This window comes from Ovis aries, chromosome 5, assembly GCF_016772045.2.
Source record: "Ovis aries strain OAR_USU_Benz2616 breed Rambouillet chromosome 5, ARS-UI_Ramb_v3.0, whole genome shotgun sequence".
NCBI lineage: Eukaryota > Metazoa > Chordata > Mammalia > Artiodactyla > Bovidae > Ovis > Ovis aries.
In genome coordinates, this window is record NC_056058.1 from 43,990,404 (window position 1) to 44,013,793 (window position 23,390).

The following is a 23,390-nucleotide window of genomic DNA, read 5'->3' on the forward strand; positions in this document are numbered from 1 at the left end:
TGGCCACAGGACTGGAAAAGGTCAGTTTTCATTCCAATCCCAAAGAAAGGCAATGCCAAAGAATGCTCAAACTACCGCACAATTGCACTCATTTCACACACTAGTAAAGTAATACTCAAAATTCTCCAAGCCAGACTTAAGCAATACATGAACCATGAACTTCCTGATGTTCAAGCTGGTTTTAGGAAAGGCAGAAGAACCAGAGATCAAATTGCCAACATCCGCTGGATCATCAAAAAAGAAAGAAAAGAGTTCCAGAAAAACATCTTTCTGCTTTATTGACTATGCCAAAGCCTTTGACTGTGTGGATCACAATAAACTGTGGAAAATTCTTCAAGAGATGGGAGTACCAGACCACCTAACCTGCCTTTTGAGAAACCTACATGCAGGTCAGGAAGCAACAGTTAGAACTGGACATGGAACAACAGACTGGTTCCAAATAGGAAAAGGAGTACGTCAAGGCTGTATATTGTCACCCTGCTTATTTAACTTATATGCAGAGTACATCATGAGAAACGCTGGGCTGGAAGAGGCACAAGCTGGAATCAGGATTGCCGGGAGAAATATCAATCACCTCAGATATGCAGATGACACCACCCTTATGGCAGAAAGTGAAGAGGAAATAAAAGCCTCTTGATGAAAGAGGAGAGCGAAAAAGTTGGCTTAAAGCTCAACATTCAGAAAATGAAGATCATGGCATGCAGTCCCATTACTTCATGGGAAATAGATGGGGAAACAGTGGAAACAGTGTCAGATTTAATTTTTTTGGGCTCCAAAATCACTGCAGATGGTGACTGCAGCCATGAAATTAAAAGACACTTACTCCTTGGAAGGAAAGTTATGACTAACCTAGATAGCATATTAAAAAGCAGAGATATTACATTGCCAACAAAGGTCCATCTAGTCAAGACTATGGTTTTTCCAGTGGTCATGTATGGATGTGAGAGTTGGACTGTGAAGAAAGCTGAGTGCCGAAGAATTGATGCTTTTTAACTGTGGTGTTGGAGGAGACTCTTGAGAGTCCTTTGGACTGCAAGGAGATCCAACCAGTCCATCTTAAAGGAGACCAGTCCTGGGTGTTCATTGGAAGGACTGATGCTGAGGCTGTAACTCCAATACTTTGGCCACCTCATGTGAAGAGTTGACTCATTGGAAAGGACTCTGATGCTGGGAGGGATTGAGGGCAGGAGGAGAAGGGGACGACCAAGAATGAGATGGCTGAATGGCATCGCTGACTCGATGGACATGAGTTTGAGTGAACTCCGGGAGCTGGTGACGGACAGGGAGGCCTGGTGTGCTGCGATTCATGGGGTCGCAAAGAGTCAGAGACGACTGAGCGACTGAACTGTACTGAACTGATATAATCTCTTGGTTGCAGATTCCCAGAGTGGGAGTTATCCTATCAAAGGGACAGGAGTTTTCCTATGGTTTCATATATAGTGGGGCCCAATACTAGTCTGGAGGGTGAGGAAAGGCTCCCAGGATGACCAGCAGATCCACGGCTTTGCTTCTGACACTTAGCTGAGGCAGGCTACAGAGGTTCCCCTGGAGGGAAACATGGAACAGAGGTGGTTCCTGGAAGGACAAGTGTAGAGGGTCAGCTGGGAAGCACTGGTGTTGAGGGAAAGAGAACTAGAGGGGAAGGAAGTGGTCCAAGACCAGTCAAACTTGTCTGTTGAGAACACTGTATACCAGGAACCCCTACCAGGAGGGGGCTGCAGCTCCATGGAGGAGAGCAAGAATCATCACAATGCCAGCTGCCAGGGATGTAAGCCCAACTCTTTTGTCCCTGACTTCTTGGTATTAGAGTTACCTAGGAAAACAACATGGTCAAGCACTGGATAGAACAGCGTTTTTATTCTCATGAGAAAAGACAGCAAGGTCAGTCCCAGTAGTGTGCATAGGTCCCTCATGGCTCAAGGATGTCCCTCACCCCCAGCCTATGGCCAAAGAGCACCCATCTAGTGCCACCCTCTCCCCCACCGAATGTGACATTCTGAAATGGTGTGTGCCCCAGGGTCACTGACATCCATACTTCAGCAGAATAAAGGAGCACACATTCAGTCTGAAACAAGGAAGGGTACTCTCACAGGCCGATCAGCCTGGCACAGGCTGTGTGGGCTCTTTTTTGGTAAGGAAGCATTCCAGGCCCAAGGCCTAGTCCATTTGGCCAAGCAGGACATGAAAGACTGTGAGCAGGAGGCTGTTTTTCTCAACAGTGTCCATTACAGAGGACGTGCCCAGTAAATCTTTGCTAAGGGACTTAGATCCTAGTAAGAGAGCTCTCTGTTGGGGCAGGGCATTCACAGCCCCTGTCAGTGGACATCACTCTCCCTGGACCATAACCAGCTAACTGCTGCTAGTGCTTTCACGACAAGAGCTGACGTGTCACAGTCACGTCCAGCGGCATTAGGGAAGGAAAGCGATGAGTGGTCTCCAACTTGTTACTTCACAACTACCAGTTAATTTCTGTTCTCACTTCAATGAGCAAGACAGTAGAACATTTTTCATGATCCCAAATGCCCAAAGTAAATTTTGGAAATACAATCTACAGTTCCAGCTCTTGTATATATCCATGTTATGGCATCAGGCAAAGGAAACCAGGATATCTCAGATAAATGCCTTGAGACCAGAGATGTTTGATGAAGGTCTACAGCAGGATTCCTCTGCTGAGTTTTCATCAGGTGGGCAAGAGTGAAGAAGATGGGTTGGGCCATAAGTCTGAATTTTAGACTATTCTAGGTGAAAAGGCTTTATTTTTTTCCAAGTCCACATGGGAAATAAAACCAAATGCTAGCAGCTGCTAAGCTGAACTTAAATGGACTCTCATAGTTTCAGAAGTATATTCCTGAGTGTATTGTTATGTTCTCTGCAAAACATTATTAATTTGCTTGAACTATTTAGTAAAAAAAAAAAAAAGAATATACTGAAACCCACTAAATTGTACCCTTTAAAGGGATGAATTTTATGGTATGTGAATTATATCTCAAAAAAAAAAGCGATAATAAAATACTAAAACAAATATATATAAGAAAGACTACCCCTTTTGTCCACATATCTATATCTATATATATATCTATATCTATATATAAAATTTATCTAAATCTGTCCACATGTTATATCCGGGATGCCTACTATATATTGAGTGCTACCTTTTAGAAAGCACTGTGAGCTAGGTTTTCCAAATTATTTATCTAGACAGAGAGAGATGAGTTAGTCTGCCCAGGACACTGGCAGCTAAGTAATAACAAAGCAGAGCTTAGACTCTACCGGTGGCTCCCCTACTTAGAAGGCCCTGTTTGCATCGCTGTAGTTCACTGTCCCACAACCGCTAGTAGAGCGCAGTGGTCTCTAGTCACCCCCGACCCCCTGCAGCTCATCTCTTCCTGTCGCCGTCCGCGACATCCTCCAGCCCGCAGGTGCTGTTTGCCCCAGCGAGGTCAGACAGTGGGCGAGGCAGCGACAACCCGAGCGTCGGACACCGAAAAGCGAACTGCAGGTCCATCCTCAGAGCCGCGCCAGCCCCGCTACCCGCTCCGCACCAGGCGGGAAACCTGGCACCCGAGCGGCGATGACGCCGAAGGCCCTTCAAGCCGGGGCTGACAGCGCCCGGGCCTGCGGGGGCCTGCGGGGGCCTGCGGGGGCCTGCGGGGGCCTGCGGGGGCCTGCGGGGGCCTGCGGGGGCCTGCGGGGGCCTGCGGGGGCCTGCGGGGGCGCCCGCCATCGAAGCTCTTGGAGACCTTCCGGGGCCGGTCCGCGTCTGGGCCTGCGCGGCCTGCGCGGCGGGGCAGGGCGTTGCGGGACGGTCTGGGCTGCAGCTGGGAGCTTCCCGCACGGCCCCTGGCTCCGGGGCGGCGGGCGGCGGGCAGGCAGCGCTCCGGGCAGCCCTGGGCGCGAGGCTATGGCGGCGGCGCTGGGGACGCGGGGGGCGACGCGGCGCTGGTTCGCGGCGCTGAGAGGCAGGAGCCAGAGCCTCGCGGCCATGGTGAGTGCCGAGGGCCCGCGGTGCGGGAGGACGGCGAGGCCCAGCCATGCCGGCCGAGGGGTGAAGGGACCGCGGCAGGCCCCGAAGTGGGCCCGGACTTCGGGTAGCCACGTTTGGGCACCCGGCACCTGCCGACGCGCTGGTCTGAGACAGGGGTGGCCGTAGCATCTTCCAGTTTTTTCTTGGCTTAGAATTTCGTCGTAGTCTCCGAAATTGCCAACCGGAAAACAAACCACCACGACTGAGGTGTAAAAAAAAAAAGTATGCAAAGCAGTTGTGAAAACTCTTCACTCGTGATGTGACTAAAGCTGCTTGTCGGGTCGTTTAGATTGTCCGGTCGGTGAGAGCAGGCACCGTCTCTCCCTCTCTGTAAACGGGGCCCTGAGTGTTGAATTAACTCCTTTGTCTTGGTGTTAATTTTTTGGAGTATTTGCTAAATAATTATCTTTCGAGTTGCACACTGATTTTTTTTTTTTTTTTAATACCTAGAGGCGCCGGGTGCGTTTCCCCGTTTTATAGATTAACATATTGGGGGTAAATTGACTTGAAAGTTTTAACATGCAGCACCACCTAGTGGGAATATGTTGTATTCAACTCACCGTTTCATTTTCTTAAATTGCTTGTTAGAGCCCATTTGGCAGTTTGAATTTTTTTTTAATAGAAAAAAAATGTGACTCGATGATGGAGAAGATAAGCATTCTGCTTCATGGCCTTTAAGGTGAGAACACAAGTTGAGTGCTTACTGTCACCTAGGCGTGTCCTAAGGCATACTTCTATCTGGGGCGCTGGTGATCGAGTACAGTTGTGGCATTGGGGAGGAGTGAATAAACAGGTGCCTTTGGAGTGGCTGCCACGTGCCAGGCTCTATGCTGGGTGCCTCCACACTTAAGACCTCTTTAAGCCTTGTAAAAATCTTGGCAGGTGTATGTTGTAACATCCGCACTCTAAAACATTGCAATTCAGAGAGGCTAAGATTTACTCAGCATCCACAGCTGAAAGTAACAAAGCTAGGCTTGGATTGAAGATTGCTCTCCAAATCCTGTGCTTTCCCTGTCTCTCTGCATAGCTCTCACAGAAAGAAAATTAAGTCCACCACAAAGGGTTCTGTGGAGTGTGTGTCCTTAAGGGGACTGTTTATGTTATACGGGTGAAGTGACTCCATTTTACAGTTCTGAACTTGGTTCCTGTTCCTAGGTAGGCACCAGTAGTGAGCACAGTTCATGGACCTCACTGGAGATGTGGAGGTTTAGGGAGGAGGGAAACAGCTCAGAGTGCGCTCCGCAGACTCCCAGTGACTGCTGCATAACCTACAGCATAGTTAATAGTTTTCTTTGCAGCTATTCAATGATAATTCTGTTTCCTTGGGAAAATAGCCTTAGTTGAATTAAAATATTTAAATGTTTAAAAATTTTAGGTAATTTCCTGTAATAGGTCTTCTGTGAACTTTTTCATAGCTGTCATTAAAAAGCTAATGAAAGTATGTGGTTTTTGATAACAAGCCTTTAAACATTTTTATTTAATTAAGAGGCATTCTCATTATCTCCTGTTAATTGTAGGGAAGGGTAGCTGACTAAGCAAGGAAGAGAAACTAGAAGGTTGGCTCCTTAGCATCCTTTTTCCCTTTTGGCAAATTTTCTATAAGTTTACTTACTTTGCCTTCTTCATTACACTGATAAAGGGTTTTAGGATTTCTGAAGTGGGAATGAGTTGAAGTTTCACGGCAGCATATCCAGCTCAGCCTCTGCTTGCCCTTTGATAAAGAACCCTTAAGTTAGTTCATTCTTTCTGGGGCCAGTCCCTCCCTCACCTGAGAAGGTAGTAGCCCAGCGTACAGGTAAGACAGGAGGTACTGGTGGGCAGTTATGCCAGAATGAGAACATACCTCTTCTGACTTCTCCTAGGGTGCTCTTTTCTTCTGTCTGTCATGCTGCTTGGAGTTCTTTCAGTTAAAAAACTATCAGCACGGCAGGTGTGGGCTTGTCAGCTAAGAGAACTCTGGGTTTGGGAGTGTCCTCAGCAGGATGAATAGGAACAGGGTGGACAGCTGTGCACAAGTGCTTCCAAGTGGGCAGTGCTGTGACCAGATGGTTGAGGGCGTTTGTCTTACTGACGCTTCTGAGAAAACTCACTCCATTGAAGCAAGGGCTTTTTAACCTATAGCCCAGAGGGTGTGTGAGCGCCCAGAAGTTATTTTACAAAATCCCCTGTAAATGTGCATTTGTTTTTTCCTCTCTGAGGATTGATCGGTCTTAATTAGAATTGAAAGGGGATGATGAGCTCAGATAGTTGAGACCCTTGTGAGTAAGGACTGAAGGCTGCTGAGGTGATATGGGGCCATCCAAAGAGAGTGGCCCAGGAGTTGAGAGTCCTGAGTTCTAATCCTGGTTCTGCTGCTGGACTTGCAGTGTTTCCTTGGGTGAGTGTGTTACCTCAGTTTCCTAAGTCCTGGAATGTTGGCCATTGGTTATGATCTTTGGTAAGATGTCCAAATGGTCAATCTCAACTTTATCTGTAAGAAACCAGGAAAGCTGAATTGTAAAGTTAGAGGCGTTTGTAAGGGGTGATAAGCCCACATACCGTGGAGGCAACTTATTTTGTACAGAGCTAGTCTTGTTTTTATCTCTTTTGAGAACTTTGTATTTTGAGAACAAAAGAATGGGAAATGATTAGAAATCGTTGTCCTTAACGCTTTTTTCTGTATCTCTACATAAGTAAAGAGCTGTACATGTATTTGAATTTAACCAAACCTCTATATTTCAGGTATTAAATATGTTCTTTTCATAGTCAGCAGGTACCCACCAGTTGACTGCAGAGGAGAGGAGCCAGGTGATACTTGACCTTAAAGCAGCAGGATGGTTGGAATTAAGTGAGAGAGATGCCATCTACAAAGAGTTCTCTTTCAAAAATTTTAATCAGGTAATTAGTACATATTTTTGCTTGTGCCATTTTTTTTTTTTTTTTGTCACCTTAGGCTGTAACTCTATTTAGTACTGGTGTCTGGTGCCCTGTGGATCCAGGATCTAAATCTTTTCTTCCTAAATAATTCATTGATAATTACTCTTTCCTTGTTGACAGTTACTGCCACCCAACTCGGTGATTCTCAGCTTTAGGGGAAGGGGATGATTTATGTGATTTGGAAAAGTCAAATTCTGAAACCACTGTTGCTCTGATTTGGTGTTGGTTAGGATATTTAATTCCTTTTCAAATTTTCAATAACATTAATGGGGTGTCAGCTTTTAATATTTATCACAAGGGGGCATGAGGAAAATGGTTGAGAAACATACCCCTGCTTGACTGATTTCCCCGAGTTTTCTTGTTTGGTTGTCAGGTTTTCTTTCTCCTGATAGTTGCATTTCTGTCTCTAAATCATTCCCCAGGCTGCACCCTCTTCTCTGATTGGTTCATTTTCTCCAAGTCCAATAGCCAGCCCTTGTAACTTTTCTTGAAAGCTGGCCCCCACCTTGAAGATTGAGCCTTAACAGGGGAACTGTTCCGTAGGGCCCCACCCTGTTTAGAGAGTCGTCTCCCATGACTTACCCTTCAGCTCTCACTCCACTGCATTTATATAAGGTCCATGCTTTAGACTGCTCCGTGTTTGTTCGGTTAGTTTGGTAAGCCTCTGGACAGATTTATTGTTTTTATTTATATTAGGTGTCAGCATCTAGAAGGCAGAGACCATGTTTGCTCAAATAACTGTCTATTGTACCTAACACAGTTCTGGGTACAAACAAGCATTGGATAAATGCAGACATTGATTACAGTGTTTGCTAGTTTCTGGAAGGGTGTGTGAGGACCAGATTTCCACCAAAGAAACTTTCGACATGTTTTCCTAGCAAATGCCGTTGGCTCCACTGTGCTGCACGCCCATTCTGCTCTCCATCCATCTGGCTGCCAGCCTTCTGCTGTGTCTCCCACTCCTGAGGAAGCCTGGACCAAGCTGGCTCCTTGTCCCTGCTGCCCCACGTGCTCGACGGCTCTTGTCAGGGGCTTAGCACTCTGTGGCTGGTGGCAGGGAATCCCATTGGTACAGTAAGCTTGTGCATAAGCTCTAGGTAGCATTTTCCAAGCTTATTAAAATTCTTACATGTGTACAGCCTGACTTCTTTAAGCCTGGGCTAATTTATTGGGCTTGAACATGTGGCTTAAAGTACTTGAGTAGTGTTGCCTAAGGCTCTGCCCATGAGTCAGTCATCCAGCCCCACTCTTAACCTTGTGCTCAGGGTACCTTTGGAAGCTGTGCAGGGCATCCTTGATTAACAGTAATATTATTCACCAGGACATTTAATTAACTTGACTCTCTTTTTTACCCTACCTCACTCACCTTTCAGGAGAAAGAGGCAGGTGTTAAGAAGATCAGCTGATATCAGGGCACATACTCAGAGAACCAGCCCTGAGATTATGTCCTGGGGTCAGTTTTCCAGCCAGACTTCTGTGACTTCAGCAGTAAGGCCTGTAATGGCAACCGATGTCATGACAAGTGCCAGCGCCCACCACCCAGAGCCCACCGGGAACATGGCTGTAGCTGAACGAGTTGCGCTGTTGCTTGTTGCGGTGAGGGAGAGCACTTACCCTCTACGGGGTGCTGTGGGGCATCTCAGGAGGATGGTGTAGGGAAAAATTTATCACAGAGTTTGGGCTGGTGCTAGTGATCTTGGAGTCTTTAAGGATCAGGGCTCAGATCTGGGTTGGATGCTGTCAGAAAATGGGTTCTTCTATGACTCACTATTTTAATAAGTGTTATCTGTAGGGAGAATGGCCTATAGTGGGGCCAAAGCTGAAACTGGTAAAGAAGCAGCAGCCTCTCATTAGCCTGGGGGGCGGGCGGGTGTGTGGTATTTTGTGATTTGGACAGTGTTTATGTTTTGTCTGTGTTGAGATACTGTGGCGTGGTGTCCGTGATTCTCTGTATTACACTCTGTTATTGTCACGATTACAGTCACTGTTACAGGAATGGTTTTATTTTTGTTCTCATCTTTCATGGTCACAGGGCAACCCTGTCTGGATGTTGATTTTCAACACCATGGCCTAGATGTGAGTGCCAGGAAGGCTTCTAGCAACTTAGAGGCTTAGGCGATCGTAGTCCAGGCAGCTGCCAGGCTGATTTTGTCTTTTTCACAACTAACGTTTAGGGTGGTGACCCTCTGGCCCTGTTAGATCCTCACTTATCTTTCACTTATTTTTCAATACAGAAAAGGTACATTTTAAACTATAAAGCAATGCTATAAAACATTAAAATAGGGTTGTACAAATAAAAAAAAATTTTCCCATTGCAACTATTTCCATCTTTTTTTCTATCCTCTTGTAGTCTTTCTCCACATGTGTAGTTGACTCATACTGTGACAATTGTACACGCATTTAAATTCTAAAAAGTAGTTTAATTTTTATTGTAAAGGTAATACTCATTAACGGATATTTATTAAGCACCTCCCCTGTGCCAGACACTATTCTAAGTGCATGTAGCTCCCATTCTAGTGGACAAGTTAGGCAATAAACAAATGAATAGATAGTGTGATTTTAGGTAGTGATAAGTCAAGAGGGAGAGTAAAGCAGGATATTGGGATGGAGAGGGGTGAAGAGGTGAGCTCACTGTTTATGATGGAGGGGCCTGGGAGGGGACTCTGAGGCCTGAGTAATACAAGGGAGTTCAGCACGTGAGGAGCTGGAGAACTGCGGGTAAAGAGACAGCAGGGACCAGATTCCTAGAGCAGCAGGGATCTTGGCATGATTGTGGAAGAGCCAGGAGGCCAGCGTTCTGGAGGGGACAGAAGGGAGAAGGGGTTAAAGAGAGGGAGGGGCCAAGCACAGGAACTTTGTGATCTTGACAAGGAGTTTGAGTTTAACCCTGTGAAAGACAGCTCCTGGAGAATTGCAGGCAGAGAAGTGCCATGGTTTGGGTTATGTTCTAAAGAGCTCACCCTGGCTGTTCCGCTGTGAGCAGATGGTGGAAGGGCAAGAGGGCAGCAGGCACAGTGTGGGAGTTGCTATGTAATAGGCTAGGCGAGAGAAGGTGGGAGACCGTGGCAGTGGCAGTGGAATGTGGAGAGAAATGAAGGATTTCTCATTTATTTTGAAGGTAGGACAATCCAGACTATCAGATTGGATGTGGGGAGAGGGAGAGGGTCAAGGATGATCCCAAGGCTCTGGCTCTAGCTGTAGGGTAAAGGGTGGTGTCATTTTCTTGGCTGAGGAAAGTGGGGCAGAGATCAGGATAGGGAATTAAGAATCCCTGTGTTGGACATGTCAGGTTTGAGATACTAGTCACCTAAGTGTCGATGTCAGTCAGCAGCTGGAGATACGAGGTCAGAGTTCAGGCTGGAGATAACAGGGAGCCTCCAGAAAGGGTAATTGTGAGCGCACCATCATGGCTGGGATGGGCTGGCGCGAGCAGGTGGAGGTGCAGGCGCGCGTGTCCCTTGTGATAGGAAGGGATGCTGAGTGCACGTGCGCAGGTGCAGGTAGGTTGCTGCGCTTGTCCTGGGAAGAGGAGGTGGTGTTCTCTCTTGATGGCTTCTGTTTTTTTAAAGTGAAGTCATCAACTGAGAATGAGTCAGGGTGGGAGGGAGGGGTGTTGGAGATCTGGGGAAATAGGGAAATAGGCAAGAAACAGTCCTCTTAGAGACTAAGACAGTGAAGGAACTAGTGAAATGTGGTTGGTTGCTGAGCAGTCTCAGTGTCTCTGGAGATTTATGGGCAAACATTTAAGGTGAAGATCCTGTGTGTTTTTTCACAGGCTTGGAGAAGGTGCTGGGTTGGGCTTAATGAAGGCTGAAGTTTTTTTTTTTTTAATTAATTTCTTTTATTGAAGTACAGTTGATTTACAATGTTGTATTAATTATTACTGTTCAGTGATTCAGTTTTATTTATCTATATACACATTATTTTTCATATTCTTTTCTACTATGGTTTATCATGGTATAATTTCTTGTGCTGTATAGTAGGACCTTGTTGTTTATCCAGCCTCTATATAATAGTTCGTGCCTACTAATTTCAAACTCCTAGTCCATCCCTACCCGTGAGCAAATCTGTTCTTTATGTCTGTGAGTCTGTTTCTGTTTTGTGGGTAGATTTGTGTCGTATTTTAGATCCCACATATAAGTGACAGCATATGATATTTCTCTCTCTCTTCCTGATGTACTTCACTTAGTATGATCTCTAGGTCCACCCATGTTGCTGCACAGGTGTTATTCCGTCCTTTCTATGGCTGAGCAGTATTCCGTTTTTATATACACTGCGTCTTCCTATTCCTGCGTCTGTTGATGGGCATTTAGGTCATGCCCGTGTCTTGGCTATTGTGAATAGTGCTGCGATGAAAGTAGGGTGCGTGTATCTTTTTGTCCAGATAGATGCTTAAGGAGGGGGATTGTTGGATCGTATGGCAACTCTGTTTTTAGTTTTTTTAAGGGACCTCCAAACTGTTTTTCACAGTGGCTTTGCCAGTTTACATCCCCCCGCAGGGCTCCCGTTTCTGCACACCCTCTTCTGCATTTCTTTGTGGCTGTTCTCGAGGCAGCCATGCTGGCTGCTGTGAGGCGGCACCTCATCGTAGTTTACGTTCGCATTTCTCCAGTGATCAGTGACGCTGTGCATCTTTTCCTGTACCTCTTGGCCATCTCTTTGTCTTTTTTGGAGAAATGTCTATTTGGATCTTCTGCCCATTTTTTGAATAGGTTGTTTGTTTTTTGTCGTTGGGTTGCATGAACTTCTAAGAAGCGCTGAACTTTTGCTAGAAGAGTGCACTGGCGGAATAGGGGGCAAGGAAACTAAGGACATGTGCAGATAAGGGGTCAAAATATTGGACCTTGGAGTCTAAGCTGGTGAGGAGGGAAGTGCAGCTGTGATGTGAGAGATGGAGAGTGAAGAGATCAGAGTGTCAACTAATGCATCCTCTTTGCAGGGCAGTTAAGTGATGTTTATCAACTTTTAAAATACACTTACCCGTTGTCTGAGTCTACACATTTATTTTCTAGGTACAGCTCCCTGTGTATGCCAGATGGATATGACAAGATGTCCACTCTAGCCCCTTGGGCTTGTAATTTCTTTATTGTGAGCAGGCATTTCCACACGCATGTGTACCCCTTGCTAAGCCCATGTCTCCCTCACTGCAGCCCTGCCCTTGGCAGAGTTATGGGAGGCCCGCTGTGCCCCATGTGACAGCACCTCTCCAGGCCTTGACTTTATACCCTGCAGGGACTTGTGGGCAGAGCTGACGACCTGCGTCTCCCTTAAAAGGCTTCACTCCACACTGGGTATTAGCATATATATATATTTGGCCTTTGCTGAATATATAGGTAAAAAATGTTCTGTTTTGTTCGCTAAGTAGGGTGTGAACATTTTTCAGTTCTTTACATAGTCTTGTCATTTTACTTATAATAAATCTTTCAGAAGTGAGATTACCTTTGTTGGGTGTTACAGTTTTTAAATGCTTTGTTTATGTGGTGGGTATACATGAGACGGTATCCTAAGTTTGCTTTAGAATTCATTTATTTTATTCCTGTAGAATTTGAACCACACATTTTAGAAAGATTTTCATTTACCCTGGATGAAAAACTACTTCTCAATGCTTTGGGTTATACTAGGTTTTACTATAAAGAAGATTTTTTTTTTCTTTTCAGACATTTTATTCCAAGATATGGTTAGTTCCAAATACTTCACGTGCATTTGGTAGCTCAGATCAGTGGAGATACTTAGTGTGATTATACGTGTGAAAATTCCCAAGGGATCCTCATGGCATAGGTGGAGGAAGTGGCTGTGGGTTTCAGTTGCCATCAGCCCACTGTCTTTCCTCAGTGGCGATGCAAAGGCAATGGTGAGACTCCATGAGTTTTCTGAGCACAGCAGTGCCAAGGCTGAGGCAGGAAGTTTCGACATTCGGAGTGCTTAGACTCAGGGTGGGGTCAGCATTTGTAAAGGAGTTTTGCTTTTCTTTCTCTTCGTGTAGACATAAGGAGGGAGAGGTCTCTAAGTGGCATGTAAAGGTATTCTGAGGTGTTTGGCAACTGCAGGGTGACTGCATTGAAAGAACAAAATGTCAGTTAGAAATGTGGGTGTGAGCCTTCCATAAAGATACATTTTATTAGGCACTGTCATGTGGGGACAAGTGGGAAGCTTACAAAATCAGAGGAGGAAATTTAATGCTTTGGAAGCAGGTGCTGAAGGTGAAGCTTTGGAACCCAGGCACTGGCTACCCAAGATGCCAGCAGGTGGAGCCCTCCAGGGCAGGAGCCAGGTGGTTCCGGCAGCATCAGAGGCCTCCCCCGCCATGGGGGAAGGCTATCCGATTTCTCACTCTTGGATACTGGACCTCTGTTGTTCAGCGCAGAAACAAACTTGTATCAGGAATAGATAAAGAGTGGGGGTGGGGCAGCTGACCTAGTTTGGTACCTTTTGAGTGAATGAAGAGTTCTGGGTGCAGGAGATACAGAGTTTCCACTTGGTGATGGAGCGCACTTTTGATTCATGAGCTTTGTGAGAAAAACCTATAGTTCTCTGCATTCCTGGAGGAGCTTCTATACCTTGTCCAGGCTTTATTAGGTGGGCCTGCCTGCAGGGCATTCGATTTTGTTAGAGGGACTCTTAGGAACTGGCTGATGCTCAGCCAGGTTTAACCTATAAAAATGGCTCTTTTGTTAGTACATGGTTCAGTCCAATAGCTGGTCCAAGTAGAGTATCTCTTGCAGGGCAGGGTCCAAGCTCTATTCGTGCTGTTATCTTGTCCATCACATTTTGGTTAATGTAACTGTTGCCATTAAAAGATTTCAGGCACTGGGGTGGTGAGAGGCCTTCAGAATGGCCGCGGCTGTGGCAGCTGTGCCAGTGGGGGGAGGTTTCCGTGTGTCTAGCTGCAGTAGCACCATATGTGAGTTTGGGGTTTGTAAAATGGTTTCTATTCCTGTGCCCGGAGCTCCTGCTGTAAAACAGTTGAAAGTTACTGTCGCTGACTTACTTTGTAAAGATGTTTTATTGAGGAATTTGATAATAGGCTTGTGGTTAACATTTTGAAACAGTTAGTGAAGTCAAAGGCTTGTTGATACCAGAAGGCAGACGACTGTTAATGAAAATCTTAACGGTCCTCAAAGGACGTGGGTGGAGGTCTCAGGGCTGTCCTTGTGAAGTAATTAGTTCAGGTCTTATTGTTCATTGTTGTGTGCTACATCTTGGTGCGCGTCAAAGCTATGAGTCAATAATGCTGTAATATAAACGTCACATCTGAGCACTCTGGAAAGTGGTTGTTCACTGCCTGGAGAAGGCAGAGAAACACTCCAGTGAGAACGTTCCTGAGGCTTCAGCACCATGGAGGTTAGAAGGTATCATTTTGCTTTTAAAGTTTAGGCTAGTATCTGTGTGTCCAGGAGCCAGGTAAAGTGAAAACTTGTCTGAGTATCACACCAGTAGCTTGCTCATAACATGTGCCCACAGGTGGGCTTTGTTAGCCAGCTAGAACCCTGAGAAAGTGTTCATAGTTATCACTGGAGTAGAGAGTAGAGATGCACACATTTATGTAACCTTTTTTGGTAAGCATTTTTGTAAACTTACCTAAAATTTAAGAAGCTCATAAGAATGTCTGTATGGTGCATTCATGTTGGTTTTCACTTTGAAGTTGTTCCTGGAGCCCTGGGGAGTCCTGGGAAGGACATGCTGATGTTGTCGGGTGGTGGCTGGGATGTTGGTTTGATGTCCATCGAGATAGGGAAATTAGAGCCTAAAATGTCATTCAGAGTCTTGCTTCTGCTGTTTATGTCATAGAATAGGTTCAGGCCTGATGTATATCTGTAAAAACACATGTGATAGTTAGACGAGGGGAAATGTAAAACAGGTGTAAAAAATGCAAATATGACACCACACTGCAATGTGAAAATGCTGTGGTCATTACACCGTCCTTTAATAAAAAGGGACTTTTAACTGCATCGTTTTTTCTTAGTCGTATAGTAAATCTTCTGTTTACACAACTTTGCCTGAGTATTTTGTAGAAGTCAAACAGCCAAGAAATATAATTTCCTCAAAAGTCTTTGTCTTGCCCTTTTACAGATGGTGTAAAATCAGGTGTGTAAAAAATAAAAAGCAGTCTGAGCTGACGTGAAAGGCATTTCAGATTTATGCTTTGCAGATGATATTGGTATGATTAATGCATTCATTGCTTTTTTATTGCTTTTCACAGATAATGTACATGATGCATGGAGAATGTTGTGGGTTTAAATCTTTGCCAGGTTTAGACTGTGAATATCAACAGATGTTATCATATAAGTACTATAATTATTATAAAATAAAAAATTTGTCATGAAATGCATTGACATAAATTTCATTTATGTAAATTGCTTTCATTAGTATAAAACCTTAGTGTAGCTGTTAGGGTTTGAGAAGCACTTTAGATGAGATTAACTTGGTATAATGTGGTCACAAATGGGCTGCTTTAAATTTAACTGACAAGAAAATAACACTCGAAAGTTAGGAAATTACCGAGGCATTTGATTTCAGCCTGCGTTGCTGGTACCGCTTAAATAGGCTGTATATGAATTAATAACAATGGACTGCTGGCTCGATAATTACGGAAAATAATTTAAAGGAGACCTTAAGTAATCACTTAAAAATATTTTGGTCTTATTCTTTTCTGTTTTTCTTTGGTATGCCAGCCCATTGCTTCAGTGCAGCCATTATCAATAGTGTTTAGGTTTGTACAGCAAGAGTTTGGTCGGTAGAGTTTTGGTGCATTAGAGCCATGGCACAGAAACGTGCCTCCAGCTGTTCTGAAATACGGACCTTGGGTGCCTGATGCAGTTCCGCACTCAGGTTTCTGTGGCCAGGTGCTGTCCAGCGCTGCTCCGGCCTCAGGAGGCACGTGGCTCCCCTGAGCTCACCCTGGCTCTGAGCTCTCTGTGTTGTGCTCTTTTCTGTTTAACTTTTATAAAACAAAGTAATACACCCTCTCCCCTGTCTCGAAGGTAATTTATTGCTATCACACTGCCCTTCTGATCCAGGCTGGATTGAGCTATTCTGACTAACTCACTAGAATTAGTCTCCTGAATTTTACAGGACACTGACCCAGACTGAGATCGTGGCCTGGCCATGGTCACTTAGGGTTGCGTCACAGTTACCAGGGACTCATCTCTGGTTCCCTTAGCAATGTTTTTAGATCCTACTCTGGTACAGAAAGGTGTTTTGTTTTTATTTTTTTATTTCTTCTGTGTTTTCCTTGTTTTCCAAGGATTGCCTGTTGGATTACTTTTCTGCCTAAAATGGGTTTGACAATACTTCCCTGAGAAAGGGACTGTTCACCAGCTAGAACAAACAAAGCTGTACTTGTGTGGGAGCAACCCAGATATCACTGTTGAGCAATCGGAGGTTATGGAAAATGATTTAAAGGAGACCTTTACATTTATTTGCATAGTTTAATTGTATTGTTAAAATCAGTTTTATCAAAATAGCAAATGCTACTAATGAATCACTTTGCTCCTGTGCTCTCAGCTAGTAGGGCAGGATTGTGGCCTTCTGCTATATCATTCATCAAACTGGCTTGAAATGCCTTGTCTTTGCCTCTGCAACCCTGGCCATGGATGTGCACCATGTGCCTGGAGCAGGCCCAGTCGGGGCTGGACACCATGTGGTCTCCCCACTGGGAGCCAGAGGGCCTGTCTATGGCAGGATCAGTGAGTGTAGCGAGATCTCTGGGACTCACTACAGCCAGACCACTGAAGGACTGGCACTGCCTAGGTCCAAGGCCGGGAAGGAGGAAGATGCAGAATAGCTGATTTCGTCCCTGCCCAGGAGAGTTGCCAGTTTTGTTGCGGAGGTGGAACATCTGACTTGTATAAGATATGGATAGTTGATCTTTTAAATTGCCATGCTAACCAGGCACTAAAATATGAAATACTAAGATGCTGAAAGAGGTGTAATCCAGGAAGCCCGCCTGGAGTGGGGGCAGGGGTTTGATAAATCTGAGAGGTTTTATAGAGGGCGGGAGTTATGGGGGAGGGGTCAGCAGGTGGCATAGGTCAGGGACGAGGAGCAAGAGGGCACATCTTACTGTGACATGTGGGGCGGTGAGAGCCCTAAGATTGGTTCAGTGAGCTGGGCTGAAGGCTGGTGAGGAGGGTCCTTGTGGCACTCTCTCCTTCTTTGAGCATTGCCTCAGGTTTAGTGTCTCTGTAAGCAAACTCTTATCTTTCTGTCTTTCCTACAAGGAAATTTCCTACAAGAAACCTGTTTGTTTGTCTCAGCTGGACCACCATTCTCTCAAGCCCCCAGGCGTGAAACTGAAGAGTTGCCTTGGCAATCAGTCACCAGGGACGGACCTGACTGTGCTTCCCGTCTGGGTGCACCTCCCCTCCACCTTACTCTCCTGGAGGCCATGGCTTTTTGTTTCTAGGCCCTCTGCGTTCATTGGCTTTCGTGCTGCTTCATTGTAGCCAAGTTGGTCTCTGCTCAGAAAATGCCAGTTCCTTCCTGTTATGTTTTCTAGGACATCGTCTTCTCAGAGGACTTCAAAGCCGCCTGCCGTCTCTAGCCTTACCTCTTGAGTCTGTTAGAGATTAGAATGTCGAGGTGCTTGAGTCGTGCTGTTCATCCCCTTCACTGAAGAAGTGGGGAAAGCAGGGATGGGGGAGTAGGGGCAGCAGTGGAGGAACATGGTAGCAGGAACACAGTGGAGGTAGAGCTCCCTCTCCGAGTGCTTCGGTTCATTTCTTTCCTGCAGTTTCAAGCTGTTCTTCCCCCTCCGACACTACGTCTCACCTACGCCTATCCTGTCCCCAGCTCATCACATGCTACACGTTTTGAGAAAGGTTTTTTTTTTTTTGTTTTAATCTTATGCGTTCAACACTAATAAACAGTTACTGTGGCCTTACTGTAGGCCAGGCACTGTACTAGACACAGATGTTTGGTGAGCAAAGCAGGTCTTTCCCCCATTTCCATGGTGCTTACAGTATAGTAGGGGAGAGAGAGCATAATCAAAGAAACTAGTGCATGTAGAATTGCCCATTGTGATAAGTGCCATGAAGGAACATCCTAATAGTTAATGCTTAATGAACACTCAAACTCTGGGCCAGGCACTATGTGCTGAGGACTTCACGTGTATTCATTTAATCCTCACAAATCCCTGTCTTCGCAGAGAATATTTGACTCATTTTACAGAGAAGGATATGAAAGTTTAGATTAAGGAACTAATGGAGTTGGGGTTTGAGCTCGGCAATCCCTGAATCAGTTTGTTGGTGTGGATACCACCTCTCCTGCAGAAAAGAGAGAGAAAAATGTGGGAGAGAAAAATGGGAAACCCGAATTCAGCTGGAGGAGAGCTGTCAGAGAAGACCTCTTTAAGGAACCAATAAGATGATGCATTTTCTTTTTTTAATTCCTTTGTCCATTTGGTATTTTATTTGCACATGTATATTGCATCCCTAGGAAAAGAATGTCAGAACTTTCTTTCCTTTGTTTTTGTTTTGCTTCTTATGATGCCAGCTGAGGTTGTCAGCGTAAGGAAACCAGATGGGCAGTCTGCCATATTTTTAGGTCTTTGAGCTTCACATCAAATCTGGGACTGATGACTCTACACTTGTTTAAACTGTCCATGAGGTTAACAACGATTTCCCCAGCTCTGTGATCATCAGTGATTCCAAATTCGCCAGTGTAACCATTCTTCCTTACTACTGTTAGGAACGGGGTGATGACTTTGGAGCACAGTCTGGTAAGAACCTGGTGTTTGCATCTCTTTGGCATCATCAACGTTCTTAGAGCGTCAGCCAAGCATTCATGTACATAGGACACCATGGCCACACAGAAAGGTGACAGGAAGAAGACAGGAAGGGTGCAGCGTAATGGAAAGTGGGCAGACTGTGTGAGGATGAAGTGGAGGCAGAAGGTGGCAAGAGTCACACCAGGGGAACAGTAAGGAGGCTGTTGCATTCGTCCAGGTGGGACATCGTCACTAGGTGGACACAGCAGGAGATTGTGGACTGGGAGTGATGGAGGGAAGCAGAAAGGTTTGGAGGCTGGAGCTGCTTTCAGTTCTTTACATGAACAGGGACCAGTGATGCCACACATAACTCTTGCAGGGCATAAAAATATCAGGAGAAAACCCAAGTTTCCCTGAGTAGGGAGGAATGGTGATGGGTGGTGAGGAAGAAGAGCAGGGGATGTTAAGAACGACTTTCAGGTTCAGGACCTCAGGAAGTGAGTGGTCAGAAGTGACATATACTGAGTTGGGTAGGTGTGGCAAAGGAACAGGATTTGGGTGCGGCGATCAAGGGTTCTGGTTTGGATATTGTTGAGTGTGAGTTGCTGTGAGACACTCCTCCATCACCTCCAACAAGGTAGCGTTATGTCTGCGTTGTAGGTAACCGGGGAGACATAGATGTGTGTGGAGCCAAGCGAATGTAATAGATGAGGTCGCCCAGGCAGAAGCTGCAGTGTGAGGAGCTCAGTCCATTAAGGGGCTAGATAGAAGAGGAGGTGCGGGCAGACCACCGAGAAAGACTTTACAGTGAGACAGGAAGACAGGCCAGTGTTGTGCACAGAATCCAAAGGAAGACGGTGTTTTATTTTTTATTTATTTATTTTATTTTATTTGTTTTTGGAAGACGGTGTTTTAAAAGGGAGAGTGGAATCAGCTCTGCCAACACTCCAGGTAAGGTGAGTTCTAAAAGATGATCACAGATGAAGCAGCCTGGAGTCATCCATGGCCATCGGAAGGATGATTCAGGTAGGGTGGGGGGTGCAGGCCAGCCTGGAGAGGAAGTGGAGCTCACGTGCCTTAGATAAGTCTTTGTAGCCACAAAAGTTAGTCTCTTCTCTGTTCTTTCTGTTTGTAATTCAGCCCTTGCATGATCTTATTTGTTTGTGGTTCTCTTTCAGCCTTGTTTTATAGTCAGCCTGTGAACATTAGCGCTGGAAGGGATGAAGCAAATGAGGCCTAGGGGTGCAGCTGCCAGAGAACCAGTGGCAGAATTAGGATGTAAGTGCAGCTTAGATCATGTAACAGAGGACTGCGACGACTTAGCTTTGTCTCTGTGCGTCTAACGTGTGAGTACCTTGAGGGCCAAGGCTTGGGTTGGGCTTGTGAACCCCTCCCACAGTGCCCTCCCCGTATCGTCTAGGTATTTTGAATCCACAAAGCCCCTTGATTGGGCTCATATAGGTGACCCTGGTCAGTGCCCTTAGCCTCAGGGGAACATAGTGTTTTTTATCTTTTTGTCTCCTGCAGGTTATTACCTAAAACTCTCACCAGGGACTTCTCCTTCTCATTCCTTACTCCTAGACGCAGATGTTTCTGAACGGTGACCAACTTACCGGCCCCAAAGTTGCTGTGTATGATGGGATGCGCTTTAGGGCCATGGCGCCCTTCCCAGCAGAATAGCGCTGATTTGTGCCTTTGTTCTGCAGGCAGTTTAAAAGTGTTGGAGAAAGAAACAGGCCGCTTGTGGCATCTCTAGTAAATCACCTCCAATAAGGAATGGCTGGGGTTGGCACTTACTTGATATTTTGGCTCCACAGTTCAGCCACGCACACCCAGACTTTTATAAATCTTGGTGCCCTGAGGGACCATGGCAGGTTCTTCCAAGACTCTACAGATGTCATACTGCTGCAGGCCTTTTGCCTGTTATCAATTAGGCACTCATTTCTGTTTCCAGACAGTTCTTTTAATCTCAGATCCCTTTCCTTTTCTATAGCCACTGGTTCAGCCCTCTTGGCCGATTTTCTTTTCTTTCTTTCTTTTTTTTTATTTTAAATCATAACTTGGTGGTCTTCCAGATAGAAAAGTTTTAAAAATTTGATACATTTTTAATGTAAACATTTTTTGATATAAAAATGTTACTTTGAGGTCATTCTTAATATTGATAGGTAATTCTAAAAGCATTATTTACCTGAAATGCAGCCAAGTCAGTTTACTTTCTGACAGTTTGGAGAGTCACAAAGTATTTTACAAACCAGTGAGTGTTTTCTAGGCATTAGTAGCTCATTGTTGGGTGACCTGGGAAATAATGTAGGTGGTTTCATTGAAGCTTCCCAGCAGTCTTGTGAGTTTGGGTGTTAGGAAGCCCAGTTTAGGAGTGGTAGGAAGGAAGCTGCTCAGACTCACAGAGGAAGCAGCAATGAGCCATGCTTCCAAGGCCCGGCTTCCTACTTACTCTAAGGCCACGGCTCTTTTCTAACCCAAGTCTGTGTTTTGAAGGATTGTGGAATAATTCAAGATACGGATGCTGTTCTATTTAGGAACATCCTAGACCTTCGAATGAACAACTCAGCTGTTCAAAATGGAGTCTGTTTCTTTGCTGTATTTAAGAAATGGTGTTAATTTTGGAGGGCTTCAAAGAGGCGATATGTTCCATGCATATTTTAAAGGAAAGGGTAAGCAGCTACTGATAGGAATTTGACCTGTAAATTGCCACATGGTTCTGCATGCCCTGTCCTGAAAGCATTAGTTGATTGACCAGTTATTTGTCCTAAGTCAGTTGTAGATTGGGGGTCATCTTCTACCTGGAGGAGAAAGTCACGTCCAGATAGAAGGTCTGCAGAGAGCCTCTAAAAACTTAACTTTGCAAATTAGAACTCTGCATGGATAAGATACACTTGTGCATTGAGAGATGCCAGCTTTCTGACCATTCAGCTATGGATACAGATGTGTAGAAGAGAGGGCCACTGTAATTCTAAATGTCTTCATCTATGATTCTGTTATGTAAGCTTGAAAATGAGTCTCTTCCATCTTATTTGTTTAAAACTGTAAGCTTTAAATAGAAAGGTTTAACATTTATGGATTACTCATACCCCACAGAGATTAACCAGGCCACTCTCTCTTACGGGAATGATAGCACCCTGTTAGGTTTGTGTGGTCTGTTTAGCTTGTTAATAAATACATTTTTTTTTTCCTGATTGCATAGTATGTTTTGTAGCTTTGAAAACACAGTAAAGTATCAAGAAGAAAAATGTATCTTTCGCCCACTTACGAAGCAATATGTGTGGATGCGTATTCTGTGAGTACATATGTATGTACGCGGTGGTGGTGTAGTCACTAAGTTGTGGCCGACTCTTATGACCACATGGACTGTAGCCCACCAGGCTCCTCTGTCCATGGGATTCTCCAGGAGTGGGTTGCCATTTCCTTCTCCAGGGGATCTTTCCTACCCAGGAATTGAACCTGGGTCTCCTGTATTGCAGACAGATTCTTTACCAACTGAGCTACGAGGGAATTTCCTATGTATATACATATGGTTATATATATGTATTTTGAGTCATATTGAGGACGCTCTTCTCAGTCACATTTTTTCTACTTCATACATGATGAACATTTTTCCTGTCAGTAAAATATTTTGCTTCATGATTTTTAATGGTGGGATATATAGAGTATTCCATTGAACAGGAAGGCCCTGTTTAATTTAACCAGTGCCTTTCTATCATAACTAACCTCATAGCACCGATGAGGCTTGGTGAGCCTACCTTTTCTAAATGCTCCGTATATTAATAAATGCTGTCCATTTATCACAAGAGCATCAGGGTGTCATACCAGGTTCTTCTTGCTGATGATACGCAGGATCTTCATGCCCACTGAAATCAGGCATAGATCCATTTATTTGTTTAATGGAAGTCATCATCTAGATTGCATTGATCTGTTGAAGCTAAAAAATCAAGCCCTTCAAGTTACTTGAGAAGGTCAGAAGGAAAATGTTTTGTTACAGGGCTTTATAGCTAAGATTCTCACAGCTTAGGGCAATGGGGTAGGGAATATTTTCATAGAAATGTTTCTCTTTTAGAGATTTTTTTTTTTTCAGATAAAGAAGGCTTGTTTAATTCGGGAAGAGTTATTTCATAGGAAATTAAATCTTTGTAAATCCTCTATCACATTTCCACACTTGCCAGTTCTCTGGCAAATGATGGCTTTTGAGTGGTTCAGAAAGGGTTTCTTAAAAGGGAACAATTGTATATTTTATACATATTCTTTCTATTTTTGAATTGGGTAGGTAAGAGAAATTTATGTTTTCTCTTTGTATTTGTCTGTAGTGATATTGCTGGTTCTCAGACTTGAAATAGTGATTACTTGTAATGATTTTTTAAAAATCTCACCTGATGAGAATGTTTTCTTGGACATTATGAATGGCTCCAAAGAACTTTAAAAACCCAGCCAATGATGTTGGCCAGGCGCTTAGGGATCAGTAGTTGTTGCCTCTTGGTTTGGTGTGCCTAGTGGTGTCTAGTCGAGTTGTGTGCTTGGGAACCATGGAAGAGTCTTCTTTTCAAGTCTTCGTGCATCATTTTTCCCAACATTGATCAAAGGATGGAACACTAGTATTGTATACGTAGCCAGGGCATTCATAACTGTCTTACATTCTTAATCTTTTGGCTATTTGGTTGAAATATATCTACGCCTCTTAAATATTGAAAGCATAATATCTTTTAACCTACAACTGCAGAGTTAAAATGAATT

General features: G+C 44.7%; 1 protein-coding gene across 7 annotated transcripts in view; it reads left to right on the plus strand.

Annotated features, from left to right (window-relative positions):
• The first annotated feature begins 3,316 nt into the window (after positions 1-3,316).
• Positions 3,317-23,390, plus strand: part of PCBD2 (pterin-4 alpha-carbinolamine dehydratase 2) — a 43,352-nt gene continuing 23,278 nt past the window's right edge. The window contains exons 1-3 of one of the 7 annotated variants that reach the window (XM_012178520.5): positions 3,317-3,499; positions 4,647-4,703; positions 6,770-6,901. In XM_012178520.5, coding sequence (XP_012033910.1) covers positions 4,692-4,703; positions 6,770-6,901 — 144 coding nt within the window. In that variant the 5' untranslated portion in view covers positions 3,317-3,499; positions 4,647-4,691. Of the gene's footprint in view, positions 3,500-3,762; positions 3,986-4,646; positions 4,704-6,055; positions 6,402-6,769; positions 8,537-10,549; positions 10,689-23,390 lie in introns of those variants that run through there. The other 6 variants (XM_027970257.3, XM_027970256.2, XM_027970258.3 and 3 more) reach the window with 6 other exon arrangements.